General features: G+C 47.8%; 1 protein-coding gene across 1 annotated transcript in view; it reads right to left on the bottom strand.

The window, feature by feature from the left end:
* ACSS1 (acyl-CoA synthetase short chain family member 1) overlaps positions 1-18,934 on the bottom strand; it is a 637,137-nt gene that overhangs the window by 247,963 nt on the left and 370,240 nt on the right. The window contains exon 8 of the mRNA XM_069235038.1: positions 17,475-17,567. Coding sequence (XP_069091139.1) covers positions 17,475-17,567 — 93 coding nt within the window. The remainder of the gene's footprint in view (positions 1-17,474; positions 17,568-18,934) is intronic.

Genomic DNA, 18,934 nt, shown 5'->3' with positions numbered 1-18,934 from the left:
ATATATATATACAGTATATTGCAAAAAACGGTGGGAAAAACTAATTGAACCAGCTGCACCATCGTATTTTGAGATCAATCCATTTCTGCGAAAAGATGAAACAAAGTCTTTCCCATAAAATCCTCTGCTGTATTGTATGCGTTATAAATGAAAACACTATCTCCCATAAAAAAACTGTTATATATATATATATATATATAGAATATTATTGTTAAACGATATCTTATTTCCAATATTTTGAACTTACAATTATAAATATAGGGGATATGATATTTTGATAAACAATATTTTTGATACAATATTTATGTCCTACAATACTGTTTACCTCGAAATTGGGTCAGTGATCCTTTTGGGACACCATATTTGGAGAGGAAGTGAGGTTAAAAAGGGGTCCATGCTTACATACTGGGATCTTGCAGAGATGTGAGCTAGTTGTTTCTGGATGGGCCACACTATTGAAATATGCCAATACTAAAAAGCTCAAGAACTTGTGCGTATTCACATACCTTTGAAAAGTAATATCCCTCTTCGTAAATGTAAGCATATATGTTCTTGTTAAATTTCCTATTCTTATTCCAGTCCTAGAATATTTAGGAAAATTACTACTTCCCCAAAGATTGTTCAGAAGGCCTATTTACTATTTTAACTCTAGCCCTCGTATACTTTGGGGAAAGTAAAAAAATCTTCAAATAATTTACGACTGGTTAAAAATGGTAATTTTACTTTGGCAGAAGTGTTTCTCTGAAGGCGCTACATAAGGCAAAATGTACTTGATAGTCCTCCCTCTATGATGGATGAGTATGCAATTGATTATCAACTCTCTACCACAGGGCAACTGTATTTAATACTACTTATTAAGATACTTTCATTACCATCTTCAGAGAGCAGTTAGAATTTGGAGGCAGGATTTTGACTTCTCTACCTCAATCTACAAACACAGTGATTTAAGGTACATTTTTCTGTGCCAGATTTTCCATAACACCTTTTTGTATACCATAAGCATTTGTCCTTTATGCAATGCTGTCAAATTTGTATATGGAGTTTGTAGTTAATGATACTTTAATTGTCATGAAACTACATGACTACAGCCCCAACTAAATAGCTGGTCATGACCACTGTAGTCCCAGTCAAGGCTTTAACACCATATTGATTGCAGCTGCTTGCTCTATTGCAGCACAAAATGGTCTGTGACCAAAATTCCACTATATGGTTGACCAAGTCCAAGTCCAAGATCTTTGCACAAATTATAAAATAAATGTAAAGCCCATGTAAATTTAATTTATGAATATTCTAAAAGTGGTTGTTGTAGAAAAGTCACTCTTTTTGGCATGGTTATCCCCACGTTTTGCCTGCTATCAGTATGCTTTGACTGTTTTCACTGGGATCCTGCTAACCAGGACCCAAGAGATTGTGCTCTCTCCCTCTAAATTTGGTTGCTTAGGACTTTGCACACCCCACAATTGGCATACTGGTGCCCCCATATAAGTCCCTAGTATATGGTACCTAGGTACCCTGGGCAATGGGGCACCAGGGGTTCCCCACGGGCTGCAGCATGTATAGTGCCACCCATGGGAGCCCATGCAAAATGTGTATGCAGGCTTGCCATTGCTGCCTGTGTGAAAAGGTGCATGCACCCTTTCACACAAAGGTCACTTCTCCAGGTCACTGTAAGTCACCCCTATGGTAGACCCTCCTAGCCCCAGGGCATGGTGATGGTCACTACCTACGTCCAGCTACATAATGATAATTCCGAACCTGGGCATGTTTGGCATCAAACATGTTGGAATCATACCTCAATACTGTAGCCAGTATTGATTGTATGATTCCATGCGCTCTGGGGGCTCCTCAGAGGACACCCACCATTGCTCCAACCAGTCTTCTGGGGTTTTACAAGCAGCCCGCGCTGCTGCCACAGGTTTCTTCCCTCCGGCTGCTTGACGAGCTCAGGCATAGGAAGGCAGAACAAAGGCTTTCTTGTGGCGGTAACCCCCTCTCCCTTAGAACTAGATGTTACATAGCTTGAGAGGGGTGGCCTCCCCAAGACACCGGTATGCTTTGAAGGGCACATTTGGTGCCCTCCTGGCATAAACCAGTTTGCACCAGTCCAGGGACCCCCGGTCCCTGCTCTGGCGTGAAACTGGACAAAGGAAAGGGTGGTGACCACTCCCCTGTCCATCACCACCCCAGGGGTGGTACCCAGAGCTCCTCCAGGTGGCCACTTGATTCTGCCATCTTGAATCAAAGGTGGGCAGAGGCCCTTGGGAGGATCTGAGTGGCCAGGTCAGGCCAGCCCCCTCCTGATAGGTGGTCACTTTCCTAGGTGACCAATCCCCCTTTCTGGGCTATTTAGGGTCTCCCTCTTGAGTGGGTCCTCAGATTCGACATGCAAGATTCCTGCAGGACTCCTCTGCATTGTTTACTTCATCTTCTGGCCACTAGGACTGCAAATGGACCCGCCAGGAACCAACAGTCTGCAATCTGCAACTCCAATGACGACCCCGCTCTGCAACATTGTTTCTCTAGCTCCTTCCAGCAACTGCAACATTTCCCTGGCTGTGCATCCTCTGAGGGCAGCGAGTCTTCAGCCTGCACAAGAATTAAGAAGGAATCTCCCTTGGAGTGAAGGAGTCACTCACCCTGCATCTGCAAGCACCAATTGCAACAACGACCGGCTGCGTGGATCTGCTCTCCTCCAGGACTGTGTGGATCCTGCATCACAGGTGCTGGTCTGGAGGGGACCCCTTTTTCCTCTCTACCAGCTGTCCAACTTGGAGGATGGTAAGCCTTTGCCTCTCCTTGCAGGACAGTACCCAGTACTCTTGCAGCTACCAAGGCTTGTTTTCTCCTTCTCCAAGGGATCTTCAGGCTCCATGTAGCTCTGGCTCACAGCACCTATTCCTTCAAAGCACAGTCTCCTGCCTACAGTGACGTGGGACTCCTCCTCAGGTGTGCTGAGTGGACCTCACTGCAAATGCTGTTCCTGCTGCCAGTGGGTTCCCTGGGGGGGCTGCTTCCACTTCTTGTGACTGTCCCAGCTGCTGTGGGTCATCCCGAATTCCCCTCCTTGGGTCGAGTCCCCTGGGCCTTGCTGGCCCTCTTCAGCGTTGCAACTCGTCTTCTTCCTCTCTTGCATTTTCTAAGGCTTGTTTGTGGTCTTCCTGCACCACTGACCCACTGCAACCCGGCTCCCGACATAGGACATCACCTGCATCACTTCAGGGACTCCTTTTCAGCTCCTGTGCTGCACAGCTGGACTTCTTCATCCCCTGTCAACCTGGTCCTGCATCCACAGAAGGGTGGGTAGTGGCTCCTGCCACAACCGGACACTCCATCACAAACTGGACTTGGTCCTCTTCCTTTACAGGTCCTCTTCTGCCAGAATCCACCTTTGGGTTCTTCCATTCGGGTCTCGTCTTGCATAATCCTTTTCCCAAATTCTCCTATGGGTTTTGGGGTAAACCAGGTACTTACCTCTGCTCTCATGGTCGCTGGGGGTCACTCTGGTATCAATTCTTGGGGATCCTAGTTCCTCCAGCCCCCTTATAACGATTCCACATCCTTGGGTGGGGGTCTGTATCTCACATTCCACTTATTTAGTATATGGTTTGGCCCTCCCCTAAGGCCTAAACTATTTTCTTTTGCCAATGCTCATTACTTTCTATGCTCTTTACTGATTTCTAATGTGTATATAATAGAGTGTTTACTTCCCTCCAGTTGGGGGGACTGCCTATTAGTATTCTGGTATCAGTGTTACCATAATAAAGTACCTTATTTGTGTAACACTGTGGTTCTTTCCTGTGTGATAGTGCTGTATGACTATAGAGGTATTGCATAAGCTTTCCATGACTCCTAGAAAAGCCTTGGCTGCTCATCCACAGCTACCCCTATACTGCCCTGATTTCCTAGACACTGTCTACACTTAACTGGTTGGGGATACCTGGACCTGGTATAAGGTGATAACACCATATGTGCTCACCACACACCATGCCAGTTTCCTACAGTTGTTCTCATAACTGCCTAAACAAAACAAATTAAAGAGAAAACTTATTGAGAAATAATACCTCAAAAGAAAACCTAAATACTAAACACTTTTCTCATCCATTACAAAATAAGTACCATTTTCAAAACTTTCCTGAATGGAAGGAGATGTTTCTTGTCCCACTTGTTAATGTATTTTAGAGCGAGTGGTAGATAGTGCTGTCCCCAAATTGTCTAGGATTTATATAAGATTTTCATTCAAAACTGAACTTGTTCCAATACGAATGTAAAACGTTCTGGCTGATAACCGATTTTGTTTCAGTGCAATCAGTATCTTCGTTTCACAGCAAACATTTGCAATGTAGTAGAGACCTTTGTGCTTACTATGTTTCACACAGTCGCGTCTTAACAGCTCTTCAAAAGACCACTTTAGTAGTCATATTTCTGGCTGAGAGCAGATTGTTGAAGATTTGTCATGGTCTCAGGGAAGTCCAACAATTAAACCTGAAAGTACAACTATTATTTCAGATAGATTGCCCGTCTGTTGAAGCTGTGAATCTTGTTTCTTCTAGCCGTTATGCACAGAAAATGTATACCTATGAGGATCATGGAATTCTTAAAGCAAATACCTTTTCACCTAGACATTCATAAATTCAAGAAGACCATTTCTTCAGTTTCTTCTTCTGCCTTTTGATATTAGCACCCATTGCAGATGTGATCTTCTCGGGCGCTATTTAGAAACCACAATATTTCCATTAATTGCCACAAGTAAGTTTCTAGTGGGAAATCTGTACTAATCTGTACAGGCTATGGTTCTCTTTGCTTTTTCAAAAAAATAGGTCAGATGCCATCCAAGAAAGACACCTTGAAGTAGAAGTATCCTTTTAAAGGTTTGCTGTTTGGACTTAGCATTTAGAGTCTGTAAACTGGCACCTGCCAATCAAAACAAGTATGTGTAGGAATGTATACAACCATTTTAAAAGCAACACAATTTTGGAAGTTTAAAGTAAATTAAATTCTCTATAAACTGTAGCAATACATTCAAAGGGAAGCAGCATCTCATCAGGAACGTTATCCCACGCCTGCCAATAATTTTCAAATTACGAAATACTATTCAGCTATAAGCACATTTGACGTAATGCAGTTTTGTTTACTACAATGGATTAACTTGAACCCTTCGTTCTTTAAACAATATAAATCAAGTTAAATAATAACTAGGCTCTCTCCATGCCCACCGAAGAATGTCCAGATTCCTCATAACTGAGAATGTTTATTGCCACTAGTAACTCATTCGTTTAATGTTAAATCCGAGAATGAAGACTTGAAATGATGATTCATTCAGGGTGTTTCATCCACGCCTTTAGTGTGCTTAAACCAGAAAAGATAAACATGTAGTGTTCTTTTGAGCAAAGCAGAGTAATTCAGTTTACTCAAAGCATTTAGCCTAAAAAATGAAGGTGACTATGGAAATGAAATTACACAAATGCAAACAGCTGGCTTTTCTTTTCAATCAGATTAGCATAAAAACATTCATCTTCATCAGAATGCATGCAACCAGCTCTTCATTTTGACAGGCTTTACCACTTCAAGAGTTTAATCTTTCGAGGTGCTTATCAGGTTGACAAACTTTCACATAATTAGGGGAAGAGTGAGTAAATATCTGAATTTGATAATGCGCAGAAAGTTAGATCAAAAGAGGAGCTGGGGCACCCTAAGTAAAATCCACTTTTTGAAAAGACCTACATCATTTTTCTATAAAATGTGAACTATAAAAGCATGTAATTTCAGAATCCCTTGCCACTAGATTAAGCATCAACAGAATGTAGTGAATGAAAAATATATAGCAATGAATTTGAAGTTCTTCTCCCTAGAGCGTAGCTTTTTTTTGGCTTCCACCTTCATGTTTTCTTTTATTTGCCTCCTTAACCAATTACAAGTTTATAGTTTATAATGACCTCGTTTTGTCATTCGCAGACATCGTAAATGCCTGTTTTTAAAATGTTTATTCCCTGAAATGGCAAGCAATATATCTAAATTGTATTCTGTTGCACAAGTACAGTTATTCTTTTATGGGAAAAAATTCAAAGTACGTAAGGGGACCATAAAAGTAACATGGAAATAATAATAATAACAGGAAATTGGGCTTGTACAGCTCAACTGCATCCCATCTATGGTATCCTGGCGCTGTTGAGTCTGGAAAAAAACAGAATATTACCAAATACAGAAAAAAAGCTCATGACGTTACATGAAAAGGCAGGAAATTCCAGTGTTTCGAGGCAAGATAAGAAAAAGTATACCCTCCTAAGTGTACTTGTCCAATGAGAGGAACACTAAAAAGGCTTCCCCTGAGTGCAGATTATGCCTAGAAAATATCAGTTTTTCATTGAACATGTGTAGGCCAGGCTAGTATTACAGATGTCACAGCTGAATAGATCTCTTGGCCCCTAGGAGTCAACAAAGAGCTCTAAGATGATTAAGGTGGAGTGGGGCGCAGGTCAAAGCAAAAGCTTGGCAGAGGGATTTTGCAAAACATTAATCTTTTGTAGGGATTCTTGGGGAGACCGAGTATAGAAAATGTCAGTAATCAATTCATGACAAAATAATAGCTTGAATCACAAATTTGGGAGCTTCTAATGGTGATAGTGGAAAAGCCTTTTGTAACATACGCAAATGGAAGAAGCATACTCACATCAGGGCATTCATTTGCTTCACGAACATGAGAGAACTGTCAAAATTGATGCCAAGAAACAGGCTGCGAGCCTTATTTGGTAGGCCACCATGAAGCTGTCCATACTGCGGCAGATCCCCTAAAAGTTTGGACTTCTCTTTTGCCCAATTAATTTTCAAATTGTTGCCTCCCATGCAGGTTAGCACAGTAGACTGACAAGTAGGGAAGCCTTCAGAGACTTTCGTATAACGCAATGTGAGGAATCTGAGGGTCAGCAGCGTACAAAATAAATGTGCAACCAAATCTGTTTATGGGATAATCTGGATGGGATAGGTAAACTTTATAAAGTGAAGGATTCAAGGTAGACCCTTGGGGATCCCACAGAACAGAGATTTGGGAGAGATACAAAAAGGGGGAAAGACATTTATGTAGTGTAATTGTGTATAAAAGATGAAAGTCGGAGGGGCAGGACTTAGGGCGTCAAGATGGCAGTCGGACTCTGAGAGTGCTCCGGACCCCTCCGCCATCCGCCGCTATCCACGCCACATGGGGACCCACCGGACCGGCACCAAAACCCATGTCTAGCTACGGGGGTGCTTCAGACTGAATGGAGAGGCGCCCCGGGCCCTCCACCGGACAGAAAGGCCCAATCTGCCGGAGGGAACCAGATGACGGATGTACAAAATGTCCGGTGCCCGCCAGGTCTGGGCGGTGCTGCCCGGAGGACTCCCACACTTGGCGGCTGGACGCTGGGGTGCCTGGGCTGAAGGGACACTGGTGTCTGCCCGGCCCTCCCCCCTGGATTGGTGGCACTGCACCCATACCTGGAGGGAGGAGCAGTGGAGCGCGGGTCGGCCGTGAAGGCCTGGCTGACATCGGGCGCCGTGGGGAGCACCTGCCCGAGACTGCAGTTGGTTGCGCGGTGAGTTTGCCGATCGCAGCCGTGACCTGGTCTGGGTGGTTCCCCTGCCTAGACTTGCAGCCCGAAGGCCCGGCGGTGACGCAGGGGAGTGGTGGCCTCCCTGGTCAGCTCGAGTGGAGGTGCTGTCGAACCTCCTTCTGCTTCTTGTGACACAAAGGTGCTGGGGGCAGGACCCGTGGCCCAATGGGCCCACTTCACTGGCGGGTCCTGGGTCCGGACTGCGATGAAGACTTGCAACGCATGACTGGGCCTGAATCGTTGGGGACGCACCGGCCCTGGGCCCAAAGGGACATTCCAGGGCCTGCAGAAATACAGGGGAAGAACTGCTTGGCTCCTCTCCAGCTTGCTCGATTGCCCTCGCCTGCTTGTGGCCCGCCTCCCTGGCTCCAATGGACGCATAGCCTTGAGCGACCATACACTACAGAATAGAGACCCATTGAGGCCTGGCGAGTGGAAATTGGGCCGTATCGGTGTGCCACTGAACTAGATATGCCTGTCACATATCTGTCCTCTGCACCATGGGGAAGGACAAACAGGTGAAAACATCCGCCTCGCAAACTCGTATAGACCAGTTTACGACTCCAGCTGGAGCCCTGGGAGGTGATGCCATGGAGGCCCCTGCCTGGCCAAGGAGAACAAAGGGGACGCCGACAAGATCCTACAAGACATACAGGCCCTCATTCTGACCTTGGCGGTCTTTTCGCAAGACCGCCGAGTTACCGCCGCGGTAAAGACCGCCGACCGCGGCGGTATGCCGCTGCGCGTATTCCGACCGCTGGGAGCGTTCCGCCGGAATACCGCCAGCAGCCACACTGGCGGTCGGCGGGAAAGTGGAGACTGGTCAACCTCCACCGCCACGCCAGCAGAACACCGCCCCCAGAATTACGACCCACATTTCTGTGTGGCGGTCTTCTGTTGGCGGTCTTCTGTTGGCGGTCACGTCCCTATGGCTCCCGTCGCCTCCCGGAGGACCAACGCACAAGGTAAGTTGATCGTCCGTGAGGGGAGGGGGTGGGGGGGTGTTGTGTGATGTGTGCGTGCATGGGGGTGTGCGTGTGAGTGTGTAGAGGGGGTGTGTGAGTGCGTGCATGCGGGCGGGGATTGCTGCTGTGCCTATGGGCAATGTGTGTAGTTCGGCGGGTGCGCATGTCGGCATGTATGTGTGCGGGTATGTGTCCCCGTTGTGTATGTGTGTGTGTAGGGGGTGTGTATATGTGCATGTTGGGGGTGTGTGCATGTCGGGGTGCATGTATGTGCATGTCGGGGTGGGGGTGGGGAGGGGGTTCGTACCACCTCTGGGGGGTGGCAGGGGGGTGGAGGGTGTGGGGGGAGGACTCGGGGGGGCAGTGGGGGGTGGGGGAGACCCCTATCAGTGCCAGGGAAGGAATTCCCTGGCCCCGATAGTGCCTACCGCCATGGTTCGCATGGCGGTTCCCGAACGCAGGAAACCGCGGCGGTAAGCAGGGTCATGATAGCGTTGGCGGTCTTGGGTCGACCGCCGGACCGGAGTGCGCAGACTCCAGCCCGTCGGTCATGACCGCCGTGGCTGTCGGAGTGGGGAAGTGGCGGTCGGTCGCGGCGGGGACCGCCGCGGTCAGAATGCCATTTTTAATACCGCCGGTCTGTTCGCGGTCCGACCGCCGCCTCTCCGCCGACCGCCAGGGTCAGAATGAGGGCCACAGTCTTCCCAGGCAGTGGTCGAGAACAAAATCGGGGAGGTGAGAGTAGACATGGCTCTACTGCGCCAGGACCTTAAAAATGCCTCAGCGTGACTCACTGAGACAGAAACACATGTGTCAACAGTGGAGGACGAGGTTCAAGATCTTAAGATCAAGGTGTCCTTCCTCCTAACTTGTACCTATGAGCTACAGCAGCACACAGAAGATGCTGAAAACCGCTCAAGACGAACTAACTTGCGTTTTGTGGGATTCCCGGAGACGACCAAGGGCTCCGGGCCCAGTCAAATATCTGGAAACGTGGCTTAAATCATGGATGCCCCCTGACAGACTGTCCACATGGTTCGTCATTATACGTGCACATAGAGCTCTCTCTGCCAAACCCCATCAGGGGCACTGCCTAGGGCATTAATTGCACGCTTCCTCAGCTTCTGAGACTGGGACTCTATCCTACGTGAGTCCCGACCTCAGTCGGAGCTTCACATTCAGAACTTGAAAATCTTGATCTTCCCAGATTACTCTCGGGAGGTCCAAGTAAAGCGGCGCTCATACGAGCAGGTGAAACAAAAACTGAAGGTGCTACATCAAAAATATATGCTTCTCTTCCCAGCCCGCCTGAAGGTACTCTGCATGGTGGCAAGACACACTTTTTTCACATGCCAAAGGCGGCCTGGGAATGGGCGACGGAGAAGCGACCACTACGAGGGGATCCCACAGGATCCCCCCTCCCTCCATGTGGGCGCCGGCTGGAGCATCTGGGACGGACAAGTGGGACTCCGTCGTCCCGAGCGCTCCCATGATGGCTCCCGTCGCAGAAGGCACTGGTCCCAGCGGGGTTCGCAGTCTCTTGGGACAGGACCTCCCTCACCATCATCCCCTTGGCAGGTGTCTCAGGAAGAAGGAGAAAGACTGAGTCAAACTCCACTTATTTGATTATCCTACGGGATGGCAGCGGGCTCTGCATGGGTCCACCATAGAAGCGCATATGAGATCCAACTCACTGGAGGGGTCTACCACTTCACACCACCAGGGGTTTACCTTACCAATCCTTTGGTTTTGTTGAGGCTTTTACGGGGTGACAGATGCTTCTTCAAGTTGGGAGGGGAAGTATACGGAGAGGGGAGCTGAGAGGAGTTTAGCAATGTACAGCCAAATTGTTATATTGTTACTTGTTTTATATCTTTTACACATGGATGTCGCAAATAGGATGATACACTTAAGTCGCTCAGACACTATGCAGATGCTGGGTCCACTGCTCACCATAGCCCACCCAGACAAATGTCTTGCCTCCCCTGCTGCACGAGTTGCGCTGGGAAATACTCCTTTTCTCGACATCATATGGCACCCACTACTGTAGTCTCGTGGAACGTTAACGGACTCCTTGTCAAAATTAAAAGGACGGCGGTGCTGCGCTACATTCAGTGCCTCCGCCCCTCTATCCTTCTTCTCCAGGAAACACACCTACTGGGGTTCACATGCTTGTTCTTGGCCCGCTACTGTTTTGATCAGGCACAATATCAATCTACTCAGTATATACAACCCCCCACGGAGCTCGACAAGTTTCTCCTCGCTATCACTTCCCTACTAGCCCAGATGCCTAAGGGATTTACAGTCATGGGTGGAGATATGAATGTGGTCTAAGACCCGAGCCTTGACATTATGGGTCCCCTGTCAGAGCACGTCACAGGCACTCTCTACCCCTCACCAAATGGATGACGAGTACTGGCCTCTGCGACACATGGCGGATGTGGCACCCTCGCCGCAGGCAATACACCCACACTTCTGCTGCACACCACACCCGAGCCCTATAGATATGATTCTTACGCCTGCCACTGACCTTTCCCTAGTCACACAAGTCCAGATATTCACCTGTGGTCTTTCCGACCATGCTCCGATCTCCCTGACCATTGGCCACCCTGATCAGAGTCTGAGGCCTATGTGGCGTATCAATGCATGTTTTTTTCAGGATAAGGCCTATTCTACAGACCTCTGCAAAGAAATTGAACACTACTTCTGTGATAATAGTGGAATGGTTCAATCTCAAATAACACTCTGGGTGGCGGGCAAGACCACAATTCGTGGCCATGCAAAGGGTCTTCTACGGCGGCAGGAGAAACAGGCCCGCAGTACGTCTCTTGAATCCCGGGCACTTCAATTGGAGCGCGAGGTGATGAGGACAGGAGAGGAGAAGCACAGGAGAGCCCTAGAGATGGTGAGACAGGAAATCTGAACCCACTACCTAGAGGAGGCAAAACAAATTTGGCAGGCATCCCAAGATGGTTTATGGCTGGAGGAACAAGAACAGCAAGCTTCCTTAGTGGCTGGCAACCAGACCAATGATGGGACGGGTGATCCTGGAAGTAATAGATGACTCCGGGACGGACCACATGACCCCCCAGGACATGGCTGATATATTCGCACAATATTATCCCGTCCTATATACTGCGGTGCCCAGACCCACCACTGAACAGCAGATGCCACTGTTAAATAAAATAGACATACCTACTCTTGCAGCCCCCGCTGGTAAAAGTCTTGACGACCCCACAACTATAGAGGAAATCGGGGAAGCCATTACGAAACTGAGACCGGAAAAAAACCCGACCCTGATGGGTACCCAGCAGAGTACTATTCTAAATTCCATGACATACTATTGCCCCAGCTACATGGCCTCTACACAGAGGCTCTGGAGAAGGACACCTTCCCTCATGACTTGGACCAGGCAACTATTGTGGTACTGCCTAAGTCCCAGACCCCCTCTGTGTCCTATGCAGACTACCGGCCGATTTTGCTAATTAACAGTGATATTAAAATCTAAACCAATATACTGGCTACTTGTCTAAAAACAGTTCTACGTCACCCGATCCATCCAGATCAATGCGGTTTCTTGTCAGCCCGCAGCACTAGATATTGCCTGCGAATGCTTCATGTTCCCCAGGCATATAGACACACACTCCCCTCCCCACTGGCCCTCCTTCTAATCGATTTCAAAAAAGCGTTTAACACAGTGGATTGGGGATACCTGCACCTTGTCCTTCGGAAAGTGCGCCTGGGGCCCCCATTTCGATGCATGGTTCAGTTACTAAACCAAATGCCGCCAGCCTGTGTCATAGTAAATGGGTTGCTTTCGGAGGTCTTCCCCATAGGGAGAGGCACTAGACAGAGCTGTCCCCTCTCCTCTTTGCCCTAGCCATAGAACCATTACTACAAATGATTCACTGAGATGCCTTCCTAGGAGGCTGGTGATGGGTGGGAGGGGAGAAGGAACACATTGCGCTTTACGCTGACGATGTCCTGCTTTACCTGTCACAGCCAGAGATGAGTGGACTTAGGTGCCTCCAACTGCTGCGCATATTTGGAGAGGCCTCCAGCCTTAAGATGAACCATTTTAAATCTCTACTGGTCACGCTTTCTGAGTCTCGCGATCTGGTTGACTGGCAAACGAACATTCCTATCCGGCGCTAAAGCGACCTGACTTTGACTTGGGCCCTCAACCTTACCCCTCTTACCCGCAAGGTGAAAATGGAACTGGGAAAATGGCAGACACTGCCACTAAACGTCATGGGCCGCATAGCACTCTATAAAATTCTTGTCCTGCCTCGCTTCATATTTGTCCTTTAAAATCTTCCCCTCCGGCTCCCTCGCCACTGGTTTCAGGAGATGGACGCTATGGCTCGCTCCTTCATATGGCGTAATGGCTAACGGCGCCTATACTGGGACAAATGCCAGCGTGGTGTATATGATAGCGGTCAAGCTATGTCTAATCTATATTCCTATTATCTAGTGCGCGGGTACTCACCATCAATGAATGGCTCACTGGGGGATGGGACGATCCAACCTACCGCCTAGAACTGTCCGCAATGGGGTTTTCACATTTTATGGACCTCCTCTAAGGAAGTCCCATCCCCAAGACCATGGCAGAAGTCACTAGTCAGGTCCTGTATCACTGGCAGCCGGCTCAAAGACAGACAGGGCGGTGGGGCCAGATCACCCAACATACCCCTCTATTGCAGGGAACATGGTTACAACAGGTTGCCAATCTGGAGGGCTTTACGCAATGGGACACCATAGGCTTCATGGTGGTGGGAGAAGTCTGGGAGTGCAAACACATTATGGCCCTCATTTTAACCTCGGCAGTCTTTTTAAAAGACCGCCGAGGTTACTCTGGGCTGAAGACCGCCAGTGGTGCCGGTCTCCAGGCCACCGTATCTTGACTGCTGGCAGTCCTCTGCCCTTTTTCGGACGGAGAGCCGCCAGCAGCTATACTGGCGGTCGGCGGTAAAGTGGAGGCTGCTCCACCTCCACTGCCACGTCATCAGAACACAGCCCACCGAATCACGCCCCAGGATTCGGCGTAGCAGTGTTCTGGTGACGGGGTGCTGGCGGCGGAGCAGTCCCCATGGATTCCGTTCCCTCCCAGAGGATCACTGGACCAAGTAAGGTGATCGTCAGTTAGGGGAGGGGGGTGAGGGGGTGTTGTGTGTTGTGTGGGTGCATGGGGGTGTGCGTGTGAGTGTGTAGAGGGGTTGTGTGAGTGCGTGTATGCATGGAGGGGTGTGTTGTGTGTATGGGAAATGTGTGCGTATATGACTGTGTGAATGTGTGCGTATATGTCTGTGTGTATGTGTGCACGTACGTGTGCATGTATGTGTATGACTGGTGTGTACGTGCGTGTAGGAGGGTGGGTGGTGTGTGTGGATGTTTCTGGGGGGGTGGGGTGGGGGTCCTGCCACCTTTGGGGGATAGTAGGGGGGTTGTGGGTGTTGGGGAGGACTCAGGGGAGGGGGAGGGGGGAGACCCCTATCAGTGCCAGGGAACAAATTCCCTGGCACTGATAGTGCCTACTGCCATGGATTTTATGGCAGTACAAAACCCCACGAAGTCCATGGTGGTATGCGGGGTCCTCATACCGCCGGCGGTCTAGTGACGGACGCCGGGCTGGAGACCGAAGTCTCCAGCCCAGCAGTTGTTACCACCCTGGCGGTCGCAGTATAGAAGTGGCGGTTTTGCATGGTGGTAACCGCCATGATTGTAATTCCATTTTATTTCTGCCGGCCTGTTGGTGGTATTACCGCCACTTCTACACTGACCGCCAGGGTTGTAATGAGGGCCTATGTCTTTTCAGCAACTCCAAGAAACATATGCACTGACCCAGACACAATTCCACAAGTTTCTCCAACTGAGACATGCACTGAGGGCACATGTCAGCAATGACATCCTCAAACCTGAATTTAGCCCTGTGGAGGCCAAGGTAATAATGGGGGCTTTGGAGGCTGGGGGATCTCACAGTTTTACCGCTCCCTCATACTGAACTGAACTTCACTACCTCTCCAGCCCCTACGGACTCGCTGGGAAACCTGGGTTGGCCCACAGGACGAGAAGGACTGGCGGGACGCACTGATGGCACCCCGAGTCCTTGCAATTTCAGTCAGACCTCGTATGGTGCAGTTGTACTACCTACACTGTGCCTACCTGACCCCGCTTGGCTTTTTCACGCCGGGATCAAGTCGAACCCTCGATGCAGATGAACAGATGAACCTACTCACTGACAGACTTCTTCCATGTAGCCTGGTCCTGCCCCAAGATTCAGCGATACTGGACACAAAGCCTCAACAAACTCTCGCATTGTTGAACTTCACCCTGGAGCCCTCCCCCAAAATGGCCCTGCTGGTGGTGATGGAGGGCATTGGGCGCTCCCAAGCGACCAGGACACTGATGGGTACGGCCCTACTTATTGCGAAAAGAGACATTGCTGGGCACTGGGCGTCCAAGACCCTCCCCTCGTTACAACAGTGGAGTAGGGGGGTGGACTGGTGCGCCCAAATGGAGAGACCTGTCTACCAAGTGAGGGGAGTTAGGGTAAATACCACAAGATCTGGGATGCATGGCTGGGTCCTGCTTGAACATGACTACTCTGTTTGACCAATGTATCAATGTTACAGCATGTTTGCCCATGAATCTGTACCTCAATGCGATATATTGAGATATTGAAATGTGTCTTCCTACACATGACAAGTTGTTGTATATATAAATCAATAAAAATGTGGTTATCAAAAAAATGATGAAAGCCTGATGTCCAGGTGTTGGAGGTGATGGCGAGAATAGTTTGACAAATTTATCACATGATGCTCTTAAACGAAAGCAGTTTCAAAGCTGCAGCTTCACCTGTAACAACAAATATCTGAATGCTATCAGATGCAGCCACAATGACCATCTCTATGCGAAATGACACCTAGAAAAAGCAGATTGATATTGGTTCAAACCATTATTTTCTTTTATAGAAGCAGAAATTTGCTTATTCATGTCCCTCTTCAGTATCTTAGAGGGAAAGGAAAGGAGGGATATGGTCTGAAAGTTGCTTTAGATTTGTGGATCAAGAGTGTTTTTGTTAAGGTGGGACCACTACAGCTTCCATCCATAGATGAGGCACTGGGGCAGATTTTAGAGATGAATTGCATAAGCATTGAAACACAAGTCCTATCATCTCTTGGTGACAGGGGGCTGTGATTTTAATGTCTGGACATAATATACTGTTAGTTTCACAAAGAGAGGAGTAAATTAGGAGAAGGCAGGCCACAAACAGGACACAGGCTGAAAAGAAGAAGCGTAGCTAATAGGTTCTTGTTCAGTTCCCACAGTATTTTTTAAGCATGACACATGAATTACACATACCAATTTTGGATTGAAGCATTATTACAATCAGTCTGCTAGTGATTTCATGGCCCGTATTAGTGATAGGACGAACTGCCTGTTTGTAACACAGTGCACCTTTAAGCAGGTACCATGGTTACAAATATGGGCAGTGACCCTATTACAATGAGTGCACTGCCCCCAAAGAAGCCACAAACTTGTTCTGTCCCAAGTGCATCACATTCAATGTAACAGGGAGCATCAGCTTCAAAGCTTCAAAGCTGCTCCGTGCTTCACAGTGCAGGCGGTGAAGTGACTACACCCGCCTACAGGGGAATGTCTGGAGGTGGGGTCCATGGATCCCCCTTTCACCCTGCCAGTGGATGCCCTCAGGGGGTGCACTGACAATCATTGCATGACCTTTTTGTGGCACACTGTTAGTGCAACTCCTGAGGGCACTTTTACAAATGAGGGAAAACCCTATGAAAATAGCAAGTGGGCCAGTCCTATCAGAATTACAGAAACGGCTGCACAAGGGTCTGTGGCCTCGTCTGTAATAGTATAGTGCCCATGGGGCAAAAAGAGGTGTACACACATGCCTGTTGTATCCCCAGGGCACTATCTGTAATATTGCCCCAGGCATTGATTATTTGAGTGAGTACACAGAAAAGCAGACCAGTGAAAGATGCCATCACCACAGTACAGAGGGAGTGTTCAGGGTCCACTAATATGATTCCCTAGCACTCTGAGATGGGTGTTGTGAATGGAAAGGATTTTTTAACAAGTACCATTGATTTGGCAGACTATTTTGAATCTAGAGTGCAGGATCTATTAAGAAGGATAAAGGATTGTTACATCAGTTTTTATACTATTGTTAGACAGTATTTGTTATGGCAAAAGAGTAATGAAACTTGAATATCATTATCCTGTACAATTCAAGAACCCAATTAAGAATGTATAGATGGAATGTTTCCAGTTGGCTATATTTCTTTAATGTTTTGTTGGCAAACAAATATATAGTGATGGGAGGAATGCTTGCAATAAGTCTAAAAACTGGTAATCAATTGGAGTAGTATTCCAATCCATCATTCCTTTGCCCACAATGCATCAGTTTGGACGCAGACATATGCTAATCAGTTTTGACCCAGGTCCAGTAGGACCAGTCTAGCCTGAACTATAAAGCCAGGTTCTCTCTGAACTGGAACACAAGCAACCCAAGACCAGTCTAAACCTAATTTGGGGCTTGTCAGTCAAGTGTAGCTTGGTTCTAGTGGCAACATAAGCAAGGGACCCATGTCTGGGCATCTCCCCTAGTCCATTATATCAAACACACAAAAGGTGAAGGTAAAAATACTTGCAATAAGTCCAACCATTGGCAATCACACTGAGTAGCATTCTAACCCATTGCTCTTTTACCCAATTAGTCTTGACCCTGCTCTAATAATAACAGTTCAGCCAGAACTGCCAGGCCAGGTTTGTACCAAATCCATGCCCAATCAGCGCAGAACTGGCCCTGGGTTGCTTTTGTTCTGGTTCAGAAAGGAAATAGCCTAAAATATGCACTATTTTTGTTGTGAGCAGTTCTTGCTATAAGAAATCTTACCAGTTTGCCACCAGGTATCCACAAGTGTACATCTTTTTTCTCCCACCACACTGTAGAACCACTCCCAGGCTTCATGGTTAATTGGTTCTCCAACTACAAACAAAAAGAGGGGCAGACATAAACGTGTTGCTACTAAATCTATTTTTCAATTGAGTACATTCTCAATGAGGGTTGTGTTTGCTGCAATGGATCAACAGTGGTGTTGAGACTTTCAGTACACAGCGCTGTGAAGAGCAAGTTGCTTACCTTCGGTAATGCTTTTTCTGGTGGATAGTCTAACTGCAGATTTGTCACCTTTAGAATATTCCCTAGTCATCAGACTTGATCTGGAAACATTTTAGCAATGTTCCTGCACACCACTAGGTGGCCTCTAGTGGCTTCTCACTGGCTTCATAGCAACCCAGAAATGACAGAGCAGAGCTACAGACATGCACCACAACTGCACATGGACATCGGATTCTTACTTAACTCTTTCCACACAAACAGATGGAGAGAATTTATCAATTTTTGGTATCAGTGTGTAGATCTCGAACTTGGAACCCTTTTAGGTGCTAAAAAAACAACTTCAAAGAACAGGAAGTAGGAGAGCAGTGAGAAATCTGCAGTTACATAGAGTAACCACCAGAAAGAGAATTACAGAAGGTAGATAATGTGTTCTTCTGACGGAAACGTCTAACCGCAGATTCTTCACCTTGTAGAATTCATTCCAAAGCAGTATGTTCCCAAGGTGGAGGGTGCTCTGACCAAAAAGCCCTGTAGGCCTGAACGGGTGAAACACCCTTACCATTAGACCTGGCTGTCAACAGTAGTGCTTTGTGAACCTTTGTGCCAATGTCCACATCGCAGCCTGGCACATATCAAGAAAAGGTACTAAGCTTGCCATCTCAGTGGTAGCAACCCTTGTCCTGCTGGAATGGGCTCTCAGACCTCCGGTGGCTGCTTTTTCACCAGTTTAAATCAGATTTTAATGCAAAGTACTGCGCACCTCACCAGAGTCCTCTACTGCACAGCCTTAGCTTTCTTCGCCCATGAGAACCCCACAAAAAGTTATTCGTCCACCTGATGGTCCTTGGTATAATTAATGTACAATCAATGCAGCTTATGTTCCTCTTTCAAGGAGTGAGATGGGCAAAGGACACTGAAAGTGTGATAGGTTGTTCAACGTGAAAAGGAGTCACATGTTTTGGCAAGAAGGCTGGATGATTCTACTCTGTTTTTTGTAGTACCACAAGCAGTGGTGTTGTCCGTAAAAGCCTGTAACAGCCTCCCATTGATGTACTGCAGAAAAGCCTTCAGTGCTGGACAAATGGCCCACACCACCAAAAGACTGGTATGGAGCTGGGATTCTGCTGGAGACCATAGCCCTTTCATCTCTGCCCGTCCCAGATAACCTCCCAAACCTAGAATTGATGCATCCATCAACACCTTCAGCAGTGGGTGGGGAAGGGAGAGGGGTCTGC

Source organism: Pleurodeles waltl, chromosome 5, assembly GCF_031143425.1.
Source record: "Pleurodeles waltl isolate 20211129_DDA chromosome 5, aPleWal1.hap1.20221129, whole genome shotgun sequence".
NCBI lineage: Eukaryota > Metazoa > Chordata > Amphibia > Caudata > Salamandridae > Pleurodeles > Pleurodeles waltl.
This window is presented reverse-complemented; position numbering and strand designations above follow the sequence as displayed.